Source organism: Ostrinia nubilalis, chromosome Z (genome assembly GCF_963855985.1).
Source record: "Ostrinia nubilalis chromosome Z, ilOstNubi1.1, whole genome shotgun sequence".
Taxonomy (NCBI): domain Eukaryota; kingdom Metazoa; phylum Arthropoda; class Insecta; order Lepidoptera; family Crambidae; genus Ostrinia; species Ostrinia nubilalis.
Genome location: NC_087119.1, coordinates 10,315,650 through 10,332,816, shown reverse-complemented (window position 1 = coordinate 10,332,816; position 17,167 = coordinate 10,315,650). Strand labels below are relative to the sequence as shown.

The following is a 17,167-nucleotide window of genomic DNA, read 5'->3' as shown; positions in this document are numbered from 1 at the left end:
ATTGCATTTACTCTTTCTTTCACCAACTCTTTCAGCAAATACTGAAAAGCAAACACTAGGCGTCAAACATAAATAAAACCATGCTACAAAAATTAGTAGGCACTTTATCAGGCTAAAAATAAGTACTACCTTATCTTCCTCCAACCAGTTTTCTGATCGTTGCCTTTTAGGCGGTCTGTTCTCCTTCGTCATGGACATAATTAGTATCCGATGTAACTAGCCGGGTCGTCGTAAGAGCTTATTGCAGAGTACAGGGTAAGAGGTACAGAATCCAGAACATACAATCCCAAGTTTTATAAAAGTTTGATAAAACTTGGGAGTTGATCGAAAAAACCGAAAACTTTATTAAATTTTCGTGCCAAATGTCAATGTCAGTAAGTAAAACGTCACAGCTGCCAATTTTTTGTTTTTTTTTTCTGCGATTTGTCTATGATTTTACATGGTCCATCAAGTTAAATCACCAAAAAAGCTGTTTTCGTTCATTCTTTTTGTATAGTCTGTGGAAAGAAAATATTAAACTCTGTTTTAGCTATCAAAGGTTTATAAACGATTATGAATAACGTTTTTTATCAGAGGTTTATAAGAGTGTTTTAAGCCTATCAAACGTTTTAGCTAATGTAGGTTTTAAACCTATATTAGCATTTTATTATGAATAAGACCGTTAGAATCTCAAATCGCTTATTTTAAAAATAAAACCATAAATAGAAAACGAATAGAGGTAACTTTGGGAATTTATTCTATCGAGTCAACTTCATCAAATCGTGTTTCCATCCGTTAATAGCCCTAGAAAATATCCTCAACTATGCCCAATAAAAATCTTACGGTCTTATTCATAATAAAATGCTAATATAGGTTTAAAACCTACATTAGCTAAAACGTTTGATAGGCTTAAAACACTCTTATAAACCTCTGATAAAAAACGTTATTCATAATCGTTTACAAACCTTTGATAGCTAAAACAGAGTTTAATATTTTCTTTCCACAGACTATACAAAAAGAATGAACGAAAACAGCTTTTTTGGTGATTTAACTTGATGGACCATGTAAAATCATAGACAAATCGCAGAAAAAAAAAACAAAAAATTGGCAGCTGTGACGTTTTACTTACTGACATTGACATTTGGCACGAAAATTTAATAAAGTTTTCGGTTTTTTCGATCAACTCCCAAGTTTTATCAAACTTTTATAAAACTTGGGATTGTATGTTCTGGATTCTGTACCTCTTACCCTGTACTCTGCAATAAGCTCTTACGACGACCCGGCTAGTTACATCGGATACTAATTATGTCCATGACGAAGGAGAACAGACCGCCTAAAAGGCAACGATCAGAAAACTGGTTGGAGGAAGATAAGGTAGTACTTATTTTTAGCCTGATAAAGTGCCTACTAATTTTTGTAGCATGGTTTTATTTATGTTTGACGCCTAGTGTTTGCTTTTCAGTATTTGCTGAAAGAGTTGGTGAAAGAAAGAGTAAATGCAATCGAAAATAAAAATACAGACACTAACACGAATAAACGGAAGGTTGCGGCTTGGGCTGATTTACAAACAACGTTGGTAAATCTTTTGATTTCTGCCTTCAATATAAAATTTTGCCTTTACCTGTAATTCAAAATCCTGTCATTTCTTTTTCAGGTTTAATTCAATGTGCGCTGGTATGAACCGCTCCATTACCCAGTTAAAATCGCAATGGAGCCTCATAAAAATCAGTGCGAAGAAAGACAAGACCATTGCTAGGCAGGCTCAAATTAAAACTGGCGGTGGTCCACCATTATCAGTGCCTGACGATAGGGCTGATGATATAGCATCTTGGTTGCCCAATGAATTTGTAGTCGATGTTAACAGATTTGACTCGGACTCAAATAAAAGTGAATTAATTAACATTCAAGAGGAGGAATCAACTCAAAATACGCAAGATCAGGAATTGATAAATAATGAAGAAATCCAATATGAATTGGTGGTACTTGATGAAGAAATAGAAGATACACATGCTTGTACTACTAGAGGCATATTGGAAGATAAAGAAAATAAAAAAGTAGAGGCAAAAGAAAATAAAGCAAAACCTAATTTTAAAGCACCAGCAATCAAAAAAAAAAGGAAACTGTTAAACAAAGAAGGCTTAATTGATTTAAGCAAAGTTAGGATTTCCGAAATTGCAGAAACAGAATCAAAATGCCGGATTGAACTGCATGAAGTTCAAATGGAAAACGAACGGAAGAAAGGGAGAAACTTGGATCTTGAGCATCAATTATTACAGGAAAAACTTAAATATTACACTCACATTAATAAAGAATAATAAGTCTTTTGATGTTAAAGTTTTTCAAGTACTAACAGATTCTAAATAATAAGTTAGTTCCTCCCTTACTTCTGTTTGTTTTTAATTTGTATTTTATGCAGTTCCAATCCGCATTTTGATTGTGTTTCTGCAATATATTTAGACGGCTATGAATATGTTTACTAGTCATAACTTAATAAGAGTTTGAGATTACTATTAACTAGCTGTTGCCCACGACTCCGCCTGCGTAGACTACTATTTCTGTAACCTACAGGATCTGTGCATTTTTCCAGGATAAAAAGAAGCCTATATGTTATTCGAGACTATATAATCTATCTGTTTTAGCAATTTATTTGTTTATAAGAATTGAACTGTGATTTTTAGTAAGTAAGTTTAATAATTGTACTTAAATTAGTGATATAAAGTAAATACACATATGCCTAGTCACAAACATTCGCCTTTATAATAATAGTGTAAATTATGGTTATTTTGTTTTAAATGTAGAAGGTTGATAACCTCCGAATAGAAACGTTTATACTTAAGCAATTTCTTTGTTTTAAAGAATTGAACTGTGATTTTTAATAAGTAAGTTTGTTGAAACTAATTGTACTTAAATTAGTGATATAAAGTAATTTGTTTTGAATTTTTGCAGAATAATTGCTTTTTTAAAGAGAACTACAGGTTTTGTTTTTGTGATAGTAACAAATTGGACTGAAAATTGAAATACAGGTATTTTTCAATCAAATATTCTTTTTATTTTCATTAAGATGCCAGGAACAGTATCTGAAAAATTAAAATACAACATTTTCATGAACTCAAATGACATTACATAAAAGTAAATCGTTGGAATTTATCAAAATGTATTTTAGTACCATTCAAAAATGTTGATTTATAAAATTTTGTAGTATCAACTGCGACCTACGCCTCAACAATGAAGGTCGGTTGTCGTGAACACTGTTCTCCGTCGAAAGTTGCGGAGTTACAGGGACCTGCTCCATATGTTGTTCTGAAAAATATTATGAATTTGTCAACATTTTGTCATAAAGATTTGTATTCCTTATGTACAGTCAAATTGATAACATTTACCTAACAATGTGTCATTCATATCAATGGCTATATTATGTAATACAGCCAATGCTATGATCACAGCTTTTCCATTTTGGAGGCTTACTGGTAAGCCATGGAGTAGGCATTGGAACCGCTGCTTCCACACCCCAAAACACCTTTCAACAGTGTTCCTAGTTGAGATGTGAGCATTATTGTATGCTTCTTCTTCTGGACGACTAGGCCTTAAAATAGGTGTAAATAGATATGGCAGAAGAGGGTAGCCCGAATCGCCAATAAGGCGTCCTCTAAACTGCCTATCCTCAAATCGTTGTTTTATATTGCTCTCCATAAAAATTCGACTGTCATGTGTACTGCCTCGCCATCTAGCCACTATATCCATTATTTTGAGGTCAGCATCACAGACAACCTAAAATAAAAAAAACAGTATCCTGTAGGTAATCCATCCAATAATATAGTGTTGAATGTTGCTAAAATTTAGATCATACAAAGTAAAAATTATAGACATTATTAAAACAAATCTTTCTCTGTTGTAAACTGTATAAAATCAAAATATATTTTACCTGAACATTCAGGGAATAATAGCCTTTTCTATTAATATAGTACTGGGCCATGTCACCTCCGGTTTTTTTAATTTTAATGTGGGTGCAATCTATGGCTCCTATCACCCCAGGAAAATTTTTAATTGCTCTAAATTTGGCACTAATTCTTTCCTGCTCTCCTATAGTGATAGGCATTTTGATGAAGGAATTTGCCTTATTCGCGATTGCATGCGCGACTCTGGCGCATATCCGGCTCACTGTCGGCTGACTTAGGCCATGGAGGTCACCAGCATCATCTTGTACCTGAAAATGTATGAAAATAATTATAGCAGCCACGACAAAGGGATAAAATAAAACACTTTTTTGTGCTTACCTCACGACGTCCCCAACATCTTATGGCCACTAAAACTTGCAGTTCAGGACACGTGCCACCACCTCTAGCGCTCTGAACCAGATCATCTTCCACCAAATCTATGATGGTGCGCACTGTGTCCTTATTGAACCTATATTTTATTTTAAAATTTAGGTCCCGCAAATCGAATGGGTTGCTTCGTTGGCGGTAGAGCTTTCTACGTCGCGCTGGGTCGGCATTATTGGCTAAATGCACAATTGCATTTATAGCATTCATTTTCACAAGCAAGGATCACAGCAAGGATATTTTGAATAAATAAACCAACGAAGTGACATTCATATGAAATGACATTTATAAAAGTTAGGTTAAAATAGGTTTATTAGAGCTTTAAACAAGGCCCGAGCTCTCGATAACTTATCACACAGATAAAAGAGGATTTTAGCGCTAAATGACGATTATGAATAACAATTTTTATCAAACGTTTTATAAACCTCTAATAAGCATTTGATAAAATGTGAAAAATGATTATGAATAAGACCGTTAGCCTTTAATTTTACTGTTTAGTACCTCAAAAATGAAAAATGAAAACCTCATTTTCGCCATTTTCTCTGCTACCCGGCCTTAAGATGCGTATATTTCGTATCTTAAGATAACATATTATGACCCGAAATTATTTGCAATATCGCTCAGTATCTTAAGATGCTTAAGATAAAATATATAATATTAAGTTCGTCGTGTGTGATGGTTCATAGGATTTCTATGGTGAACGATATTCTAAAATATGCTCTAAGATAATATATATTTTATATTATCTTCGCCGTGTGTGACGCGCTTAAAAAGGCCTACTATAAAGTCGATGATTATTTAAAAGATATTAAATATTTGGGATGCTTATAAATATTTATAACTACATATGTAGGTAAACTAAAAGTCTGTCTGAATGAGTTTCTTGCGCTGCTTCTTCTCAGCACTGCAGCACTGGCGCCCATTTATTGTCCTGAAGCAGTGGTAGGGTTAATACTGGGATGAGTTTTATGTGCGGAGCCAGTGGCGGTTGAAAGGACCAGGAAATGCCGGAGTTGGCTCCAGCTTCTGCCATGGACTTCAATATTATTATGTTGGAAGCGCTGACGAAAGCTGTCCCATCTGAAAACTTTGATGGAGTGCCGCGTCGTGCAATAAAACGTCTCAACGCCATGAGCGAAACCATAATAATAAGTTTTAATAAGTAGTTGTTATTTTCATTTTTATTACAACTTAATAGTTGTTACTTTCATTTTTATTTAACCTTCAAGATTTTTGTATTTTATACGTTCACAAACATTTAGTAAATAACGTTAAAGAACCATTTAAAACTACTATGAGAACGTTTTCGACTTCTACGTGTACGAAGTCGCGGGTAAAAGCTAGTGCTAGGTAATATAAAAATGTAATAACTTTGATATTATGAGAAAATAGCACGTGTACGCAAATAAAATTCATATCAAATTAAATGTTTTATTACCAACTCGCGAACAATAATTCTGCAATTTGACCTTGGAAACTCAGTACTACATAAGGTAGATAAAGGTATTTTGTATGGTTTCTATCGGTTTCTATAATATGGAGCACCAGTTTTCTTTGACAGACCTTTTACTACATAGTCCAGTTAATAAAGAACTCAATTTCTAACTTCGGGACTTTATTTATAGTCCGATTTTTAATTCGGCGGAATTCTGACAGCTGTCATTTTTTGACAATTCAGATGTAATAAGCCTTTTTTGCTTTGAATTATTAATAGGTAAATAATATGAAATGAAATTATATCAATTACAACTTACAAGAATTTTATTAATAACACTATTGTTTGTTTTGTGAATTCAATGTAGGAGAGGGGGGCAGCTTTGGACAGGGGCAGCTTAGAACAAATGATTTTAAAAATCACTGGTTTAGGCTACAATGGTATAAATCATAATTTATATTGCCAGCACTGATGCGCATAGCCGTCACATCTCATTTTTAATATCTAACTGTAGGTTAACCGGCAAAAGTGGTTTTTTGTTTTTGACTGGCAATTTCGCACTTTTTTATTTTGGTTCTAAGGATTTTGTGGACGTAGTTTTATAAAATAGTGAGTGGTTTGTTTACTATATGGAAGTTTAAATAGTTTCAATGAAGATTTGATAAGAAATTGCGATATAAAAGTATGTTCCGTTATTAAATTTATGTTTTTTTCTGGAAATATACCCATGGGGCAGCTTTGAACGAAATGGTTGGGGCACCTTTGAACTTTATAAATTTTCTTCTTTAAGTGGTATTATGAAACCTTAAGTTTTCTAATACTTCGTAGAAGGTTTTTACATAAAAAATAAGCAGATTGCTTTACTGTGACAGATAAAATTTCAAGCTGGGTGAAGTCCGGGCAAAAGCTAGTTTTAGTAGTTGATTGATATTTTTTCAATTATGCAGTTTTGTCTTTGATGTGTCATTAAACAGAAAGTTTATTAGTATTTAGTTAATTGATATATCTTATATTAACTTTTTTTTAAATAATATCTTTAAGTTTTGTGTTACTTTGTACAGAGTGATGTAAAATAAAATAAACATGTTAAATTGATCCCAAATGACACTGATCATTTAAAATTTTGTTTATTAATTATTTTAAAAATACACATTCATAAATATTCAGTTTTATTTCATTGAAAAAAATACTAATTCAAAACTGCCCCAGGCGTGTTCAAGGCTGCCCCGACTACGGGGCAGTTTTGAACGTTTACAGGTCTGTGCAAAAATCTAAATATCTTAATAAGCGTTCATGAATAATTAAGAAAAACATCATTATTTTGTTGTGTGAAAACCATGACCTCTATCTAGGAAGAAAAAATTAATGAAATCGTTCAAATTTGGAAGATATTTAATAAAGTATGAAAATTGTTCAAAGCTGCCCCCCTCTCCCCTACACTAATTATTATGTACAGACGACGGCACGTCAAGGTAACCACTGCGGGTTCTTGTGCAGTAGTAATAGGGGCGAATTTATGTGCTGTCGTGTGTACATTTTAGAATTAAATAGAAAAAAACGTGTTTTTAACACAGTAAAACAACAATTATTATCATAAACGAAAATATGTATTAATCATCAATCATCATTATCGTCATCATAATCAACTTGGATTATAAAATTGGCATCTTGTTAAATTGGCTATTTTATGAAGCGAAGATTTTATTAACAAAAGGATCTTCATAAAAAAAGTTTGTAACCTATGGATTATTTGCCAGGGAGTCCAGTAATAGAAAAATAATGTCCCTATTTTTTTTGTAACTTCAAAAATATGGTAATTAAAACTCAAATAACCATTTATAAATGATCAGTACATTTTTAAGTCTTAGTTTTTCAATTGCAACCGTAAATTCAAGAAAGGATATTTTTTTAATTAGTGAAAATGCTCTCCATTCTTATGGGAATGTTTCAATGTTGGCAACACTTCTGCAATGTCAAAATTCCGTGGAATTGAAAATCAGAGTATATGTTACGGTCAAAATGATAAATGTGAAAATTATGAATAATCGCCGGTTATTATGAATAATTACCGCATGATTTGGTTAATGTGATTAATATGAGGTCATTTATGTGTGTATAAAACTAAATAGGCACCTTAACCTATTTTTCACTTTAAATCAAAACATTATGTTATAGGCATCATGGAAAAGTAATATTATGCAAGAAACATTCCAAACTCATTATGCCAAATTATATTAATATATGATATCAAAACGTTCAAAAGTTTGGCTGTACACGAGCACGTACACAAGATGTTGTTCTCTTTTAAGAAATTTGTTAGTACTAAGGTTGAATTATTAAATAATCACTGTTAAATGTGATTAATTTATCACTTTTACCGCGACTGTCGGTAATTATTTATAATAACCGGTTATTATTAATAATTTTCAATTTATCACATTAACCGTAACATATAGACTAGTTAGGAGGTGAACATATCAAAAGTCCCCGCCCTTAGCCCTTGAGCTCGCGGGGAGAGGGGGGTTTAAAAGTACCATTTTTCGGATTTTCGCTTAATCCTCGGAAACTATGCGTCCTAGTGATATGACTACTATGAAACACAAAAAGCTTATTAAATTTGCTACAGGTGAGATACTCAAGTTTTTCTATGCCTAGTATAGTTTTAGAGGCATCTGCTCCAGAAGTCTGTAATATAATAAATATTATTAATATAATATTTCCATCATGAGGAAATCGACTAAATCAACATTGAGCAAACATTCTAGACATGCGGGAGCATGTTAAGCCTAGTTCCAGGGAGAGGACTACACCGTGCGTAGGTACTATATTTAGACGAACCACTTGGAGCCACTTTTGACCCCTCACTACTCAAAAATTACTGTGCATTAACATTTCAAAGGCTCATATAAACAACAGTTTTAAATTTCATAAATATTCCTCAAACTGTACCTTCAAACTCCCCTCTTCCCACCGGCTCAAAGGCTAAGGGGCGGGGACTTTTGTCGTCATATTCACCAGCTCTAACTAGTCTAAATAAAGTCCCGAAGTCAGAAATTGTGTTCCACGCATTTCTCTCTACACCGTCGTTAAAGTATTCATTGACTGGACTTACAGGAGCCACTCGTGTTATGTTTTTATTGGTGGTCAGCTTTAGGTCATGGCGTTGGCTGTGGCAGTATGAACTGGGGGTGGGATATCCCCGTAAATCATTTATAAATATTAAATATTTGAGTATCGAATGCGAGACAAAGGTCGTCCCCATGATCTAATGCACCACGGGCCCATTAGGTCGTCGTAAATTTTCATTCATTCATAATATGAGTTTTACTTGAATAGGTGCAATTTACCCGAGATAAACATAGGTACTATCGGCCACACTTCGCTCACATCAAATGGTGATTCTTTGCAATAGAACGAGATGACAATACATGACCGGAAATGGGTAGCTGGATGACCGATAGTACCTACTAGTACTCTACTCATTGATGTTACTCGTACTGTCCAGTATACTGACTGAGTTATTTATTATTTATTTTATGAGGATAGTTAGTTAATTTACAGATTACGGCTCATGAAATTATACTACCTGAGGTGACGCAATCTTCATCTTAGATAGTAACAGTTGTACTTAATAAGTGTTAAGTTGGCAAAATAAATGTAATAGGTTGTCTAATACCTAATACATAGTAAGTGCCTAAAGTAAAAGGCAATTATTTAGAATACGTGTATGTAATTTAATTGAAAGAGTTGTTACAATTCAGATGGAACTAAGTAATATTTTCATTATCCACTTATTTATTGCTAGTTATCATTGTTTATTCTGAGAAGCCACAAATATAATAGATAGAAACATGACAATTACAAGACAAAATCTTTTTTTAAGCAAATTAAATAAAAGTCGAGTTCGATTTTGCTAATCTCCCATTGTTTGCAGAAATGCGTAGTATGAAAATGTTGTCTTCAATATCTGAAACAATAATACCAAAAATAATTAACATTTTCCGTGAAATACAGTAAGACAATCGTAGAAACAACTTAGTATTTGAAAGGTGCGCTTCGTAAACTAATTTAGGTGCACCGCATTAGGTGCGCTTGAAAATGGGTGCACTTTAAAGAGTAGATAACTCTGTCCCGGCATATCTACATTGAAGGACTCGTATTCCTTACCCCGGTCATGGTGCTGACGCCGACGGCCGCCAGCCCCAGCGCCTTGAGGCTGATCTTGTACTGCATCTTGTGCAGCATGATGCACGCCGTCCGCCGGTTGCTGGTGTCCATGCACTCCCACGGCAGGAAGTAAGCTGAATCTGGCAACTTTTCAGTCTGCAATCATTATTTATAATATATGTATAATATAGTTATGAAGTACTGGGTTAATACGTATACGAGTAATTATATTATTTTGTGCCGGCTCCTACGTTCCTACGCCACTCATCCAACGTGTGGATCTAGTAGATAGGTATTATTGACACCAACGTTGGGGAAATTGTATTTTTTTAAATATCTTACTAACCTCTGAACCCAACAACTCAAAAATAACTGACATTTGAATCAGTTGACCGTATATGAGTACAGTCATAGGCCCATAACGTAACATTGCACTATATCCACCTGCAATCAAACACGCATTGTTGTGATGAAAATGTTAATCCCTTGGCGTTTACTATGTTAGTGAGCTTAATATACGCGTAAAAGTACCTTCCGAACATTCCAGTAGTAACAAACTACAGCAAACCAGATGAAACAAATAATTACAGGCTAAAATGGGCCCGAACAATGCCGAAACTTCATCTGTAAATCTAAAGCAAATCAATTATTTTGTATCTACCACCAATCTAAATCACCGCTTTGAATTTGGTATAAGTGTCATAGTCGAAGGTCGATATGCAGTCCCTTCGCGGAATGACTGGTTTATCCTAGGTTTGACCAAGGCCTTCAGGCAAACCCCGAAGTGAATTCTAATTTCGGCCTTTGACTAAGTCAAACCTAGAAGTGCCTAAACTGTTCAGTCAAACGTCGAAACTAAAATAATCTGTATCGGGCTTTGCCTAGTCAATCCTAGAAACGACAGGCAGACTCGGTCAGAAGTAAACAGCAAATAGAAAACCGGCCAAGTGCGAGTCGGATTCGCTCACGAAGGGTTCCGTGCGATTCTGTTCTTGTATGGGATTGGGAGCCCCCCTCAAATATTTTTTTTTATTTTAATTTTATTATTTAATTTTAAAGTAGATAATATGCAACTAAATAAGTAAATATTATGTGAATATTTCAAGAGTTCACCTGTTTACGTTATAATATCGAGCAGAAAACTGCAAAAAGTCACGTTTGCTGTATAATAACCCCCTTAAATATTTAAGTATTTTATTGAATTATTTATTTTGAAAGTGAATAAAAAACTAAATCTTTTGAGAATGATTTATGAGATACGAAGCAGGTGACAGACAACATTTAGCGAAGTCATAGTAATAGGGTCCCGTTTCAACTCTTTATCCTTTAAGGTATCAGAACCCTAAAAATTAGTAATTTCAAGATCGGTCTAGAAACACTGACAAACAACCGCAGTAAATAATTTTAGTTACTCGCACCTTCATCTAAAGAACCGACCGTAATGCCTATGCAATAAATTCGAGATCAGAATGAAGTATAGTTTAGTTTAAAGTCTTAATTGAGGTTTGACTAGTCAAACCCCGATTTCATTAAATTGAGTTTCGACGTTTGCCTGACCAAATTAGTTACTCCTAGGTTTGACTAACATTCTTTAGTCAAAGGCCGAAATGTTTGGGCTTTGACTAAGATTTCTAGTCAGACCTGAGGATTGACTAGTCAAACCTAGGAGTGCCGGAACTTCGAGGTTTGACTATAACATATGTAGAATTGTATGTGAATTTAATAAGTCTCAACACAGTACCATATTTCATTTATACTGATACGTATTACCAGAGATATTATAGAGTTGCACTTGTGTTTGAAATTCAAAGTCAGGTATTCGGATCTTGAGCGCTCGGTCAATGAGTTGCGATTGCTTTGAGAATCGTTAATTTAAAATGTAAACTCTCTTGTAATTAGTCGCTCTGGGTCTACCTTTGTCGTACCTGTTTGCAAATAATATACATAAACATCATCAAACATTCCGAGCATTCCCTCTGCGCTCAAGATCTGTGCCGTGGACTTTATCTCAGGCGACATTCGTTGTGGTGTGAATTCATTTCGGTGTGAATCCCCTTATGGGTTATTCCAAACATTAATAACAACAACATACCCAATTATTTCTTTATGATGTTCAATGCATTCTGCCAATTTAAAACGCACTTCTTTGTTTTCTTCTGCGTCAAACATTTCGGATGTGATGCTCTCGTTTATTTTGTATTTTAAAATATCCCCTAATTTGAAAACCACTTTATTTTTAGGCCACTGAAAGTTCTCAAGGTTGTATCTCAGGATGTACACGTGCCCGATTATTTGAAAAATTATTAAAAACAATATTAGATCTAGCCCAGACACCATCATAGCGCAATTGTACGACAGATAGAAATTGTATATCGAAGTAGTCGTGAAGTAATCGGTCGGATCAATTCCGGGATATTGGTAATATAAAGAAAATTCCAAAGTGTAGTTTTCAGTTTTAAAAATAAAAACGTTTGCAACGTTATTACAGAATGGTGCAAAGTTAAACATTGAGCACGAAAGAAATATTAATCCTAACGAAAATTTTGTATAATATGAACAAACTTTGTCGACAGTATCGTTCATCTGGAAAAAGAACAAACATAATTATGTGATTGACTATATGGATTTAATTACTTAGTTAGATCGGTTAGTATCGGTAAACATCGCAACTTCTTGTAAGCTACTGATCAATTATAATATCAGATTCAACTTCAAGAATTACGTAAATTCATATTCAATGCAAGTTATATTCTGTTCAAAGTATTCTTGGTACCTATGTTCCGATTCCGATAAGTAGGTACCTAGCTAATTATTCACCTGATTGTAATATGGTCCTTTATTTGTGGAATGCATCAAATGCATCACATTTATAAATTTTAGCAGCAACTTATGATAGTTCTGCAATTGTGGTAGTATACTACGGACCTGTGAACGTAATATTTTTAAGTTGGCTCTCCACACACATAAACCAATATAAGTATTAATAAAAACCATTCTCTATCCGAGAATAAAGACACTTACCGCTGTTAGTATTCCTAAAAGGGTTGTTATAATCATATGTCCCAAATCGAGAAAACTTAACTCATGCATGTGCATCCATATGTAGTAAAGCTCCCCGAAGACAATGAGACTCGTGTGGTACGGCAGAGTCACCCTATGCACTATCGCGACCACCGAAATCTTCTCTCCGAATATTTCCGCCGGCCATACGCCCGGAGCGACCATAACGGTTCTAATACTTTTAAAGTATTTCAGTGCTAACGGACTTTTTGCCCTGAAAAAACTTGCCGTGTTAAGGTTTTTAATATTTATTATACTACCTACTCACTACGCAGAATCAAAGTCGTTTAATAAAAGACAAAACAAATAGGTAAGTTGATTTCATTTCTTTTTCAAACTAAAGTCCTCCACTGCTAGACAAAGATCCTTCCCAGGAGTAACCACGGTCCTACGCTAACTGCATTCAGGCGCTTCCCGCATTCTTCCCGTTGGTCCACCAAGGGGAAGACCTGCTTATGTCTTCCTAGCTCGTAGACCGGGTGGCCGTTCAGGTAATAAACGATTAGATGTACATATAAATACTTCACCAATGTTTTCTGCAATACATACCTTCTGAATAACATTGCAAAGAATTGCCTACAGGGACTCAACAAAGAAATTGAAAAATTTCATAAACTACCACAACAACTGAATAAAGAACTATGAATGGCGTGCTTGTTTGTCAATTTTAATTAAGTCAGTTGTATTATCTTCATTGCAGTTAATGGAATTGATGAAGAACGATTCAGTAGATTTTTGCAAAATAATTATAACGTAAAAATATTAATCACAATGAAAAAGCAGGAAAAAACCCGCTGAACGTGTTTCGTTCGTTCGTACTTTTTTGTCAAATGACGTCCAGCAGTGACTGGACAAAGGCCTCGGGCCTCCCCCAAGGATTTCCACAACGACCGATGCCGCGCTGCCCGCATCCTGGTTCTTCCAGCCTTCACTAGATCGTCAGTCCACCTAGTGGGGGGCCTATACCCACGTCTTCCGGCCCGTGGTCGCCACTCGAGAACTTTTCAGCCCCAATGACCATCATCTCTACGAGCTATGTGCCCCGACCACTGCCACTTGATTTTAGCAATTGAACATTGTATTAAGTAACAATTTAATGATTCAGTATCACATTCGCTTTTTGGCCAGATTTCACCTACTTAGACATTCAGTGAGGACCTCAGATCATAGAAGGGAATAGATGTGAAACGGGGGCGTGGCGCGTGTCTCCGCGATATGCCCAGAAACGAACATCACCCGCGACGCCAGGTTAGTCGCGATTCAGTCGTACTGAGGAAATGTTCTCCGATATTGTTGGATAATGCGTCGTAACGTGCAATAACATAAGTGAAACGAAGAACTACAGGAACAATAAAGTCATTTACCACATGTAAGTATTGCAAATCCATTGGTATTTTGCTTATAAATAAAAAAAAACTAAACATTTTTACGAACGAATTCAGTGCCGTGACATTTACTGCGATATCGAAATTAGTGGTGATAAAAATTCAAACACGTTGTACATTGACGATTTAGTTAGCAACCACTTTATGTCATGCGTAACTACTGCGCAATGTATTTTATTTCTTCCGATATCCACTGACGCGTGAAAATACACAGTACGGCCGCATGTGCCGGTCGTAACATAGTGCAGGGCTCGTGTTCGAATACGGTTTCCTATTATCGATAAATAGAAGTAAATTATTATTTTCTATTTTCTAATTTTGAATGAAAAAATCATGAGTTGCTTGCGATTTTTAAGTTTTTACAAAAACAATAACAATAGTAGAAGGGATTAGTAACTGTCAACTATGTAATTACTATAAGAGCTAGTTGAAAGCCTAATATAGGTCCTTATTTTTGATAAACATAGGCGGTACGAATTTCGCCATAATTAAAAAGTTAATGCGCGATAGTAGTTAATAATAATTACAGTGATCCTGTTATTATTATTAAAGTAAATAATAATATATTACCAATATTGTAAATACTGGTAAAAATCGCAAGTACCTACTTAACCCATGACTTTTCATACAAACTTTGTCAGTCTATAACTTCTATACTCCATCGATAACGACATTGAGCTTTGGTTGGGGTAAATTAATATAAAAGGTAACTTCATTTAGTCCCAATAATTGATTCTGAGTTTTTCGTCCATACAAAATGGAACTGACTCCTTTATGCAAAAATCGTTAAAGAACATAATAATAACGTATAATAATAAAAAGGATTTCATACAAGTATTTTTTAAACCAATTTCGAGCCTTGCCCCCAGGATTTAAAGTATCGATATCTTATCGACTCCATTTTATCTTTCTTCTCTCTAATTGCTTTTTTCAAAGTGTGCGTCACGTCACGCTGCCATTGATTGGCCATAAGGCACGCCTTCTGGCCAATCACAGCACTTTTAAGCCGGTTGCACATGTTGTCGTAGACTCTCAGTCGCTTTGTTTTTACACAGTTGAATGTGTGTGTGGGAGCTGTGGTGGGGGAAATGTGGGGACACTGGTTCTCGTTGTAGTTACGCGCGACTTCATATCTATTCTCTTTCTATGATCTGAGGTGAGGACTCTCCTTGACGGGAAAATAACTGAACTAGGAACTTTAGGGATAAGTCGCACGCTTGCTCTAAGGATTGTATGTACAAGCAAACCCACTGTTCATCATTTTAATGCGGATATAACCCGGACAAGTAGGTAATATTCTCAATTTAATAATAATTGTCTTGTCAAATCATAAATGTAATCATTCCGATAGAATCATCGTATTATGAGAAAATTGCACGTGCAAATTAAATTCACAGCAAGTTGTGTTGTTATTAACGGTTGGATATTTTCACGTACAGTCAACAGCGAATCAGATACACATTAATTAATTGTTGCAAAGTAGCACCTATGACGATTGCATAAGATACCGTAGTGGTTGTGTTGTTTTGATAACTTTTCATTGATGTACAATTTTCATAACGTTTCGTTGTGATTGAATTAAGCCCGTGTTTGACCTCAATCTCATCGGATGTTAAAATTATTGCTATATCATTTGTCATTCACTAAGTAAAATCGACATTTTAGGCATATTTAGGCGTTAGAAGCTCCTCTTGAAGGCTGTGCCTAACAAAAAAAAAATGCTTAAAATAATAAGTTAAGGCCATTCTAATTAAATACTAATTACGTATTCACACTAACAACGCCATCTGCTGGCAAAGGTGCAAACAGATAATATACTTTTTTTATTCTGTCCAACTTTCTAGATTAGTCCAGTCAATAAAGCATTATAAAGGGAAATGCGTGAAACACAATTTCTGACTTCGTGACTTTATTTAGACTAGTTAGGAGGTGAACATATTAACAAAAGTCTTATCTCGCAAGTCTCAATACATGAGCCTTTGAAGTGTGCACTGCAGTTTTTGAGTGATGAGGGGTCAAAAGTGGCTCCAAGTGGTTCGTCTAAATATACGCACGATGCAGTACCTTCCCTGGAACTGGGCTTAACATGCACCCGCATATCTAGAATGTTTGCTCAATGTTGATTTAGTCGATTTCCTAATGATGGGAACATGTTAGAGGGTGTCCGATGTGCGTCCGGGTGGGGTTTCATTTGTAGTCCGGGTTTTTAAAAATTTCGTTCTTACGCCGAAGCCGGTCGACGCGACTAAGCTAAAAAAACCTGTCACATGTATAGACATGTGACAGGTTTTTTGCTCTGGACTCTAAAATCCGTGGTTTTCACGCGTCCTGTCCTGGTTGCCAAATTTTAGAGATGGTATCCCTCGCAACTCATAATTATGTTGAGAATCACTGGTTTAATCAATACTTTGCCTTAGTGCCTGTTCTTTGCGCATGTCTGCTCAGTGGAGACCCCGAAATGCGGCATTTAGAAGCAACTTCATCGAAAATTGATTGATAATTTTTATTTTTTTTCTATTAATTAATTGTTAGAAAGTTAGAAGGTTATTCTAAGGTCTATTGTTATAACGTATTTCAATAAGCATTCGTGATAGTATTAAATCCAGTCAACAACATTTTTTGAATAAAATTTTCACTAAACAATAATTGGGCTGTTACAAGGTTAATAAATAAAACAGATTTTAATGTCTAGGTACGTGCTTATATTTATTTATTATTTAAATATTAAAATGAATAGCTTTAATAGAATCATGTGCAAGTATTGTGTTAGCACCTACCTACATGAAGAAAAAATACAATATTCTATTTTCTTGTAATATTCT

The 17,167-nt window shown here is 34.9% G+C and overlaps 2 protein-coding genes across 3 annotated transcripts; both read right to left on the bottom strand.

The window, feature by feature from the left end:
• Positions 1-3,005: 3,005 nt before the first annotated feature.
• LOC135086752 (putative nuclease HARBI1) lies at positions 3,006-4,781 on the bottom strand. Of its 2 annotated transcripts, none has more exons than XR_010260592.1 (5): positions 4,254-4,781; positions 3,902-4,183; positions 3,445-3,747; positions 3,146-3,279; positions 3,006-3,056 (listed from the first exon to the last, which is right to left on the bottom strand). XR_010260592.1 is itself a non-coding variant. In XM_063981535.1 (5 exons), the coding sequence occupies exons 1-4, from the start codon at positions 4,506-4,508 to the stop codon at positions 3,149-3,151; spliced, it is 1,056 nt and encodes a 351-aa protein (XP_063837605.1). In that variant the 5' UTR covers positions 4,509-4,781; the 3' UTR covers positions 3,006-3,056; positions 3,146-3,148. The 2 variants fall into 2 exon arrangements, 1 of the variants encoding a protein (XP_063837605.1); XM_063981535.1 differs by having other exon boundaries at positions 3,360-3,747.
• Positions 4,782-9,446: 4,665 nt separating this feature from the next.
• LOC135086476 (uncharacterized) lies at positions 9,447-13,173 on the bottom strand. The gene is made up of 7 exons (XM_063981200.1): positions 12,922-13,173; positions 12,718-12,825; positions 11,993-12,483; positions 10,432-10,532; positions 10,247-10,344; positions 9,901-10,056; positions 9,447-9,700 (listed from the first exon to the last, which is right to left on the bottom strand). The coding sequence occupies exons 1-7, from the start codon at positions 13,123-13,125 to the stop codon at positions 9,647-9,649; spliced, it is 1,212 nt and encodes a 403-aa protein (XP_063837270.1). The 5' UTR covers positions 13,126-13,173; the 3' UTR covers positions 9,447-9,646.
• Positions 13,174-17,167: the final 3,994 nt, after the last annotated feature.

Bases quoted from the DNA above. Each gene is read 5' to 3' on its own strand.
- LOC135086752 (XM_063981535.1), bottom strand. From the start codon at position 4,508: ATGAATGCTATAAATGCAATTGTGCATTTAGCCAATAATGCCGACCCA. The intron at 3,748-3,901 runs GTAAAATATATT...TTTTTATTTTAG, and splicing joins ATTATTCCCTGAATGTTCAG to GTTGTCTGTGATGCTGACCT. The intron at 3,280-3,359 runs GTAAATGTTATC...AATATTTTTCAG, and splicing joins TATGAATGACACATTGTTAG to AACAACATATGGAGCAGGTC.
- LOC135086476 (XM_063981200.1), bottom strand. From the start codon at position 13,125: ATGGTCGCTCCGGGCGTATGGCCGGCGGAAATATTCGGAGAGAAGATT. The intron at 12,484-12,717 runs GTGAATAATTAG...TTCTTTTTCCAG, and splicing joins AAGGACCATATTACAATCAG to ATGAACGATACTGTCGACAA. The intron at 10,533-11,992 runs GTATGTTGTTGT...GATTTGCTTTAG, and splicing joins CATCATAAAGAAATAATTGG to ATTTACAGATGAAGTTTCGG.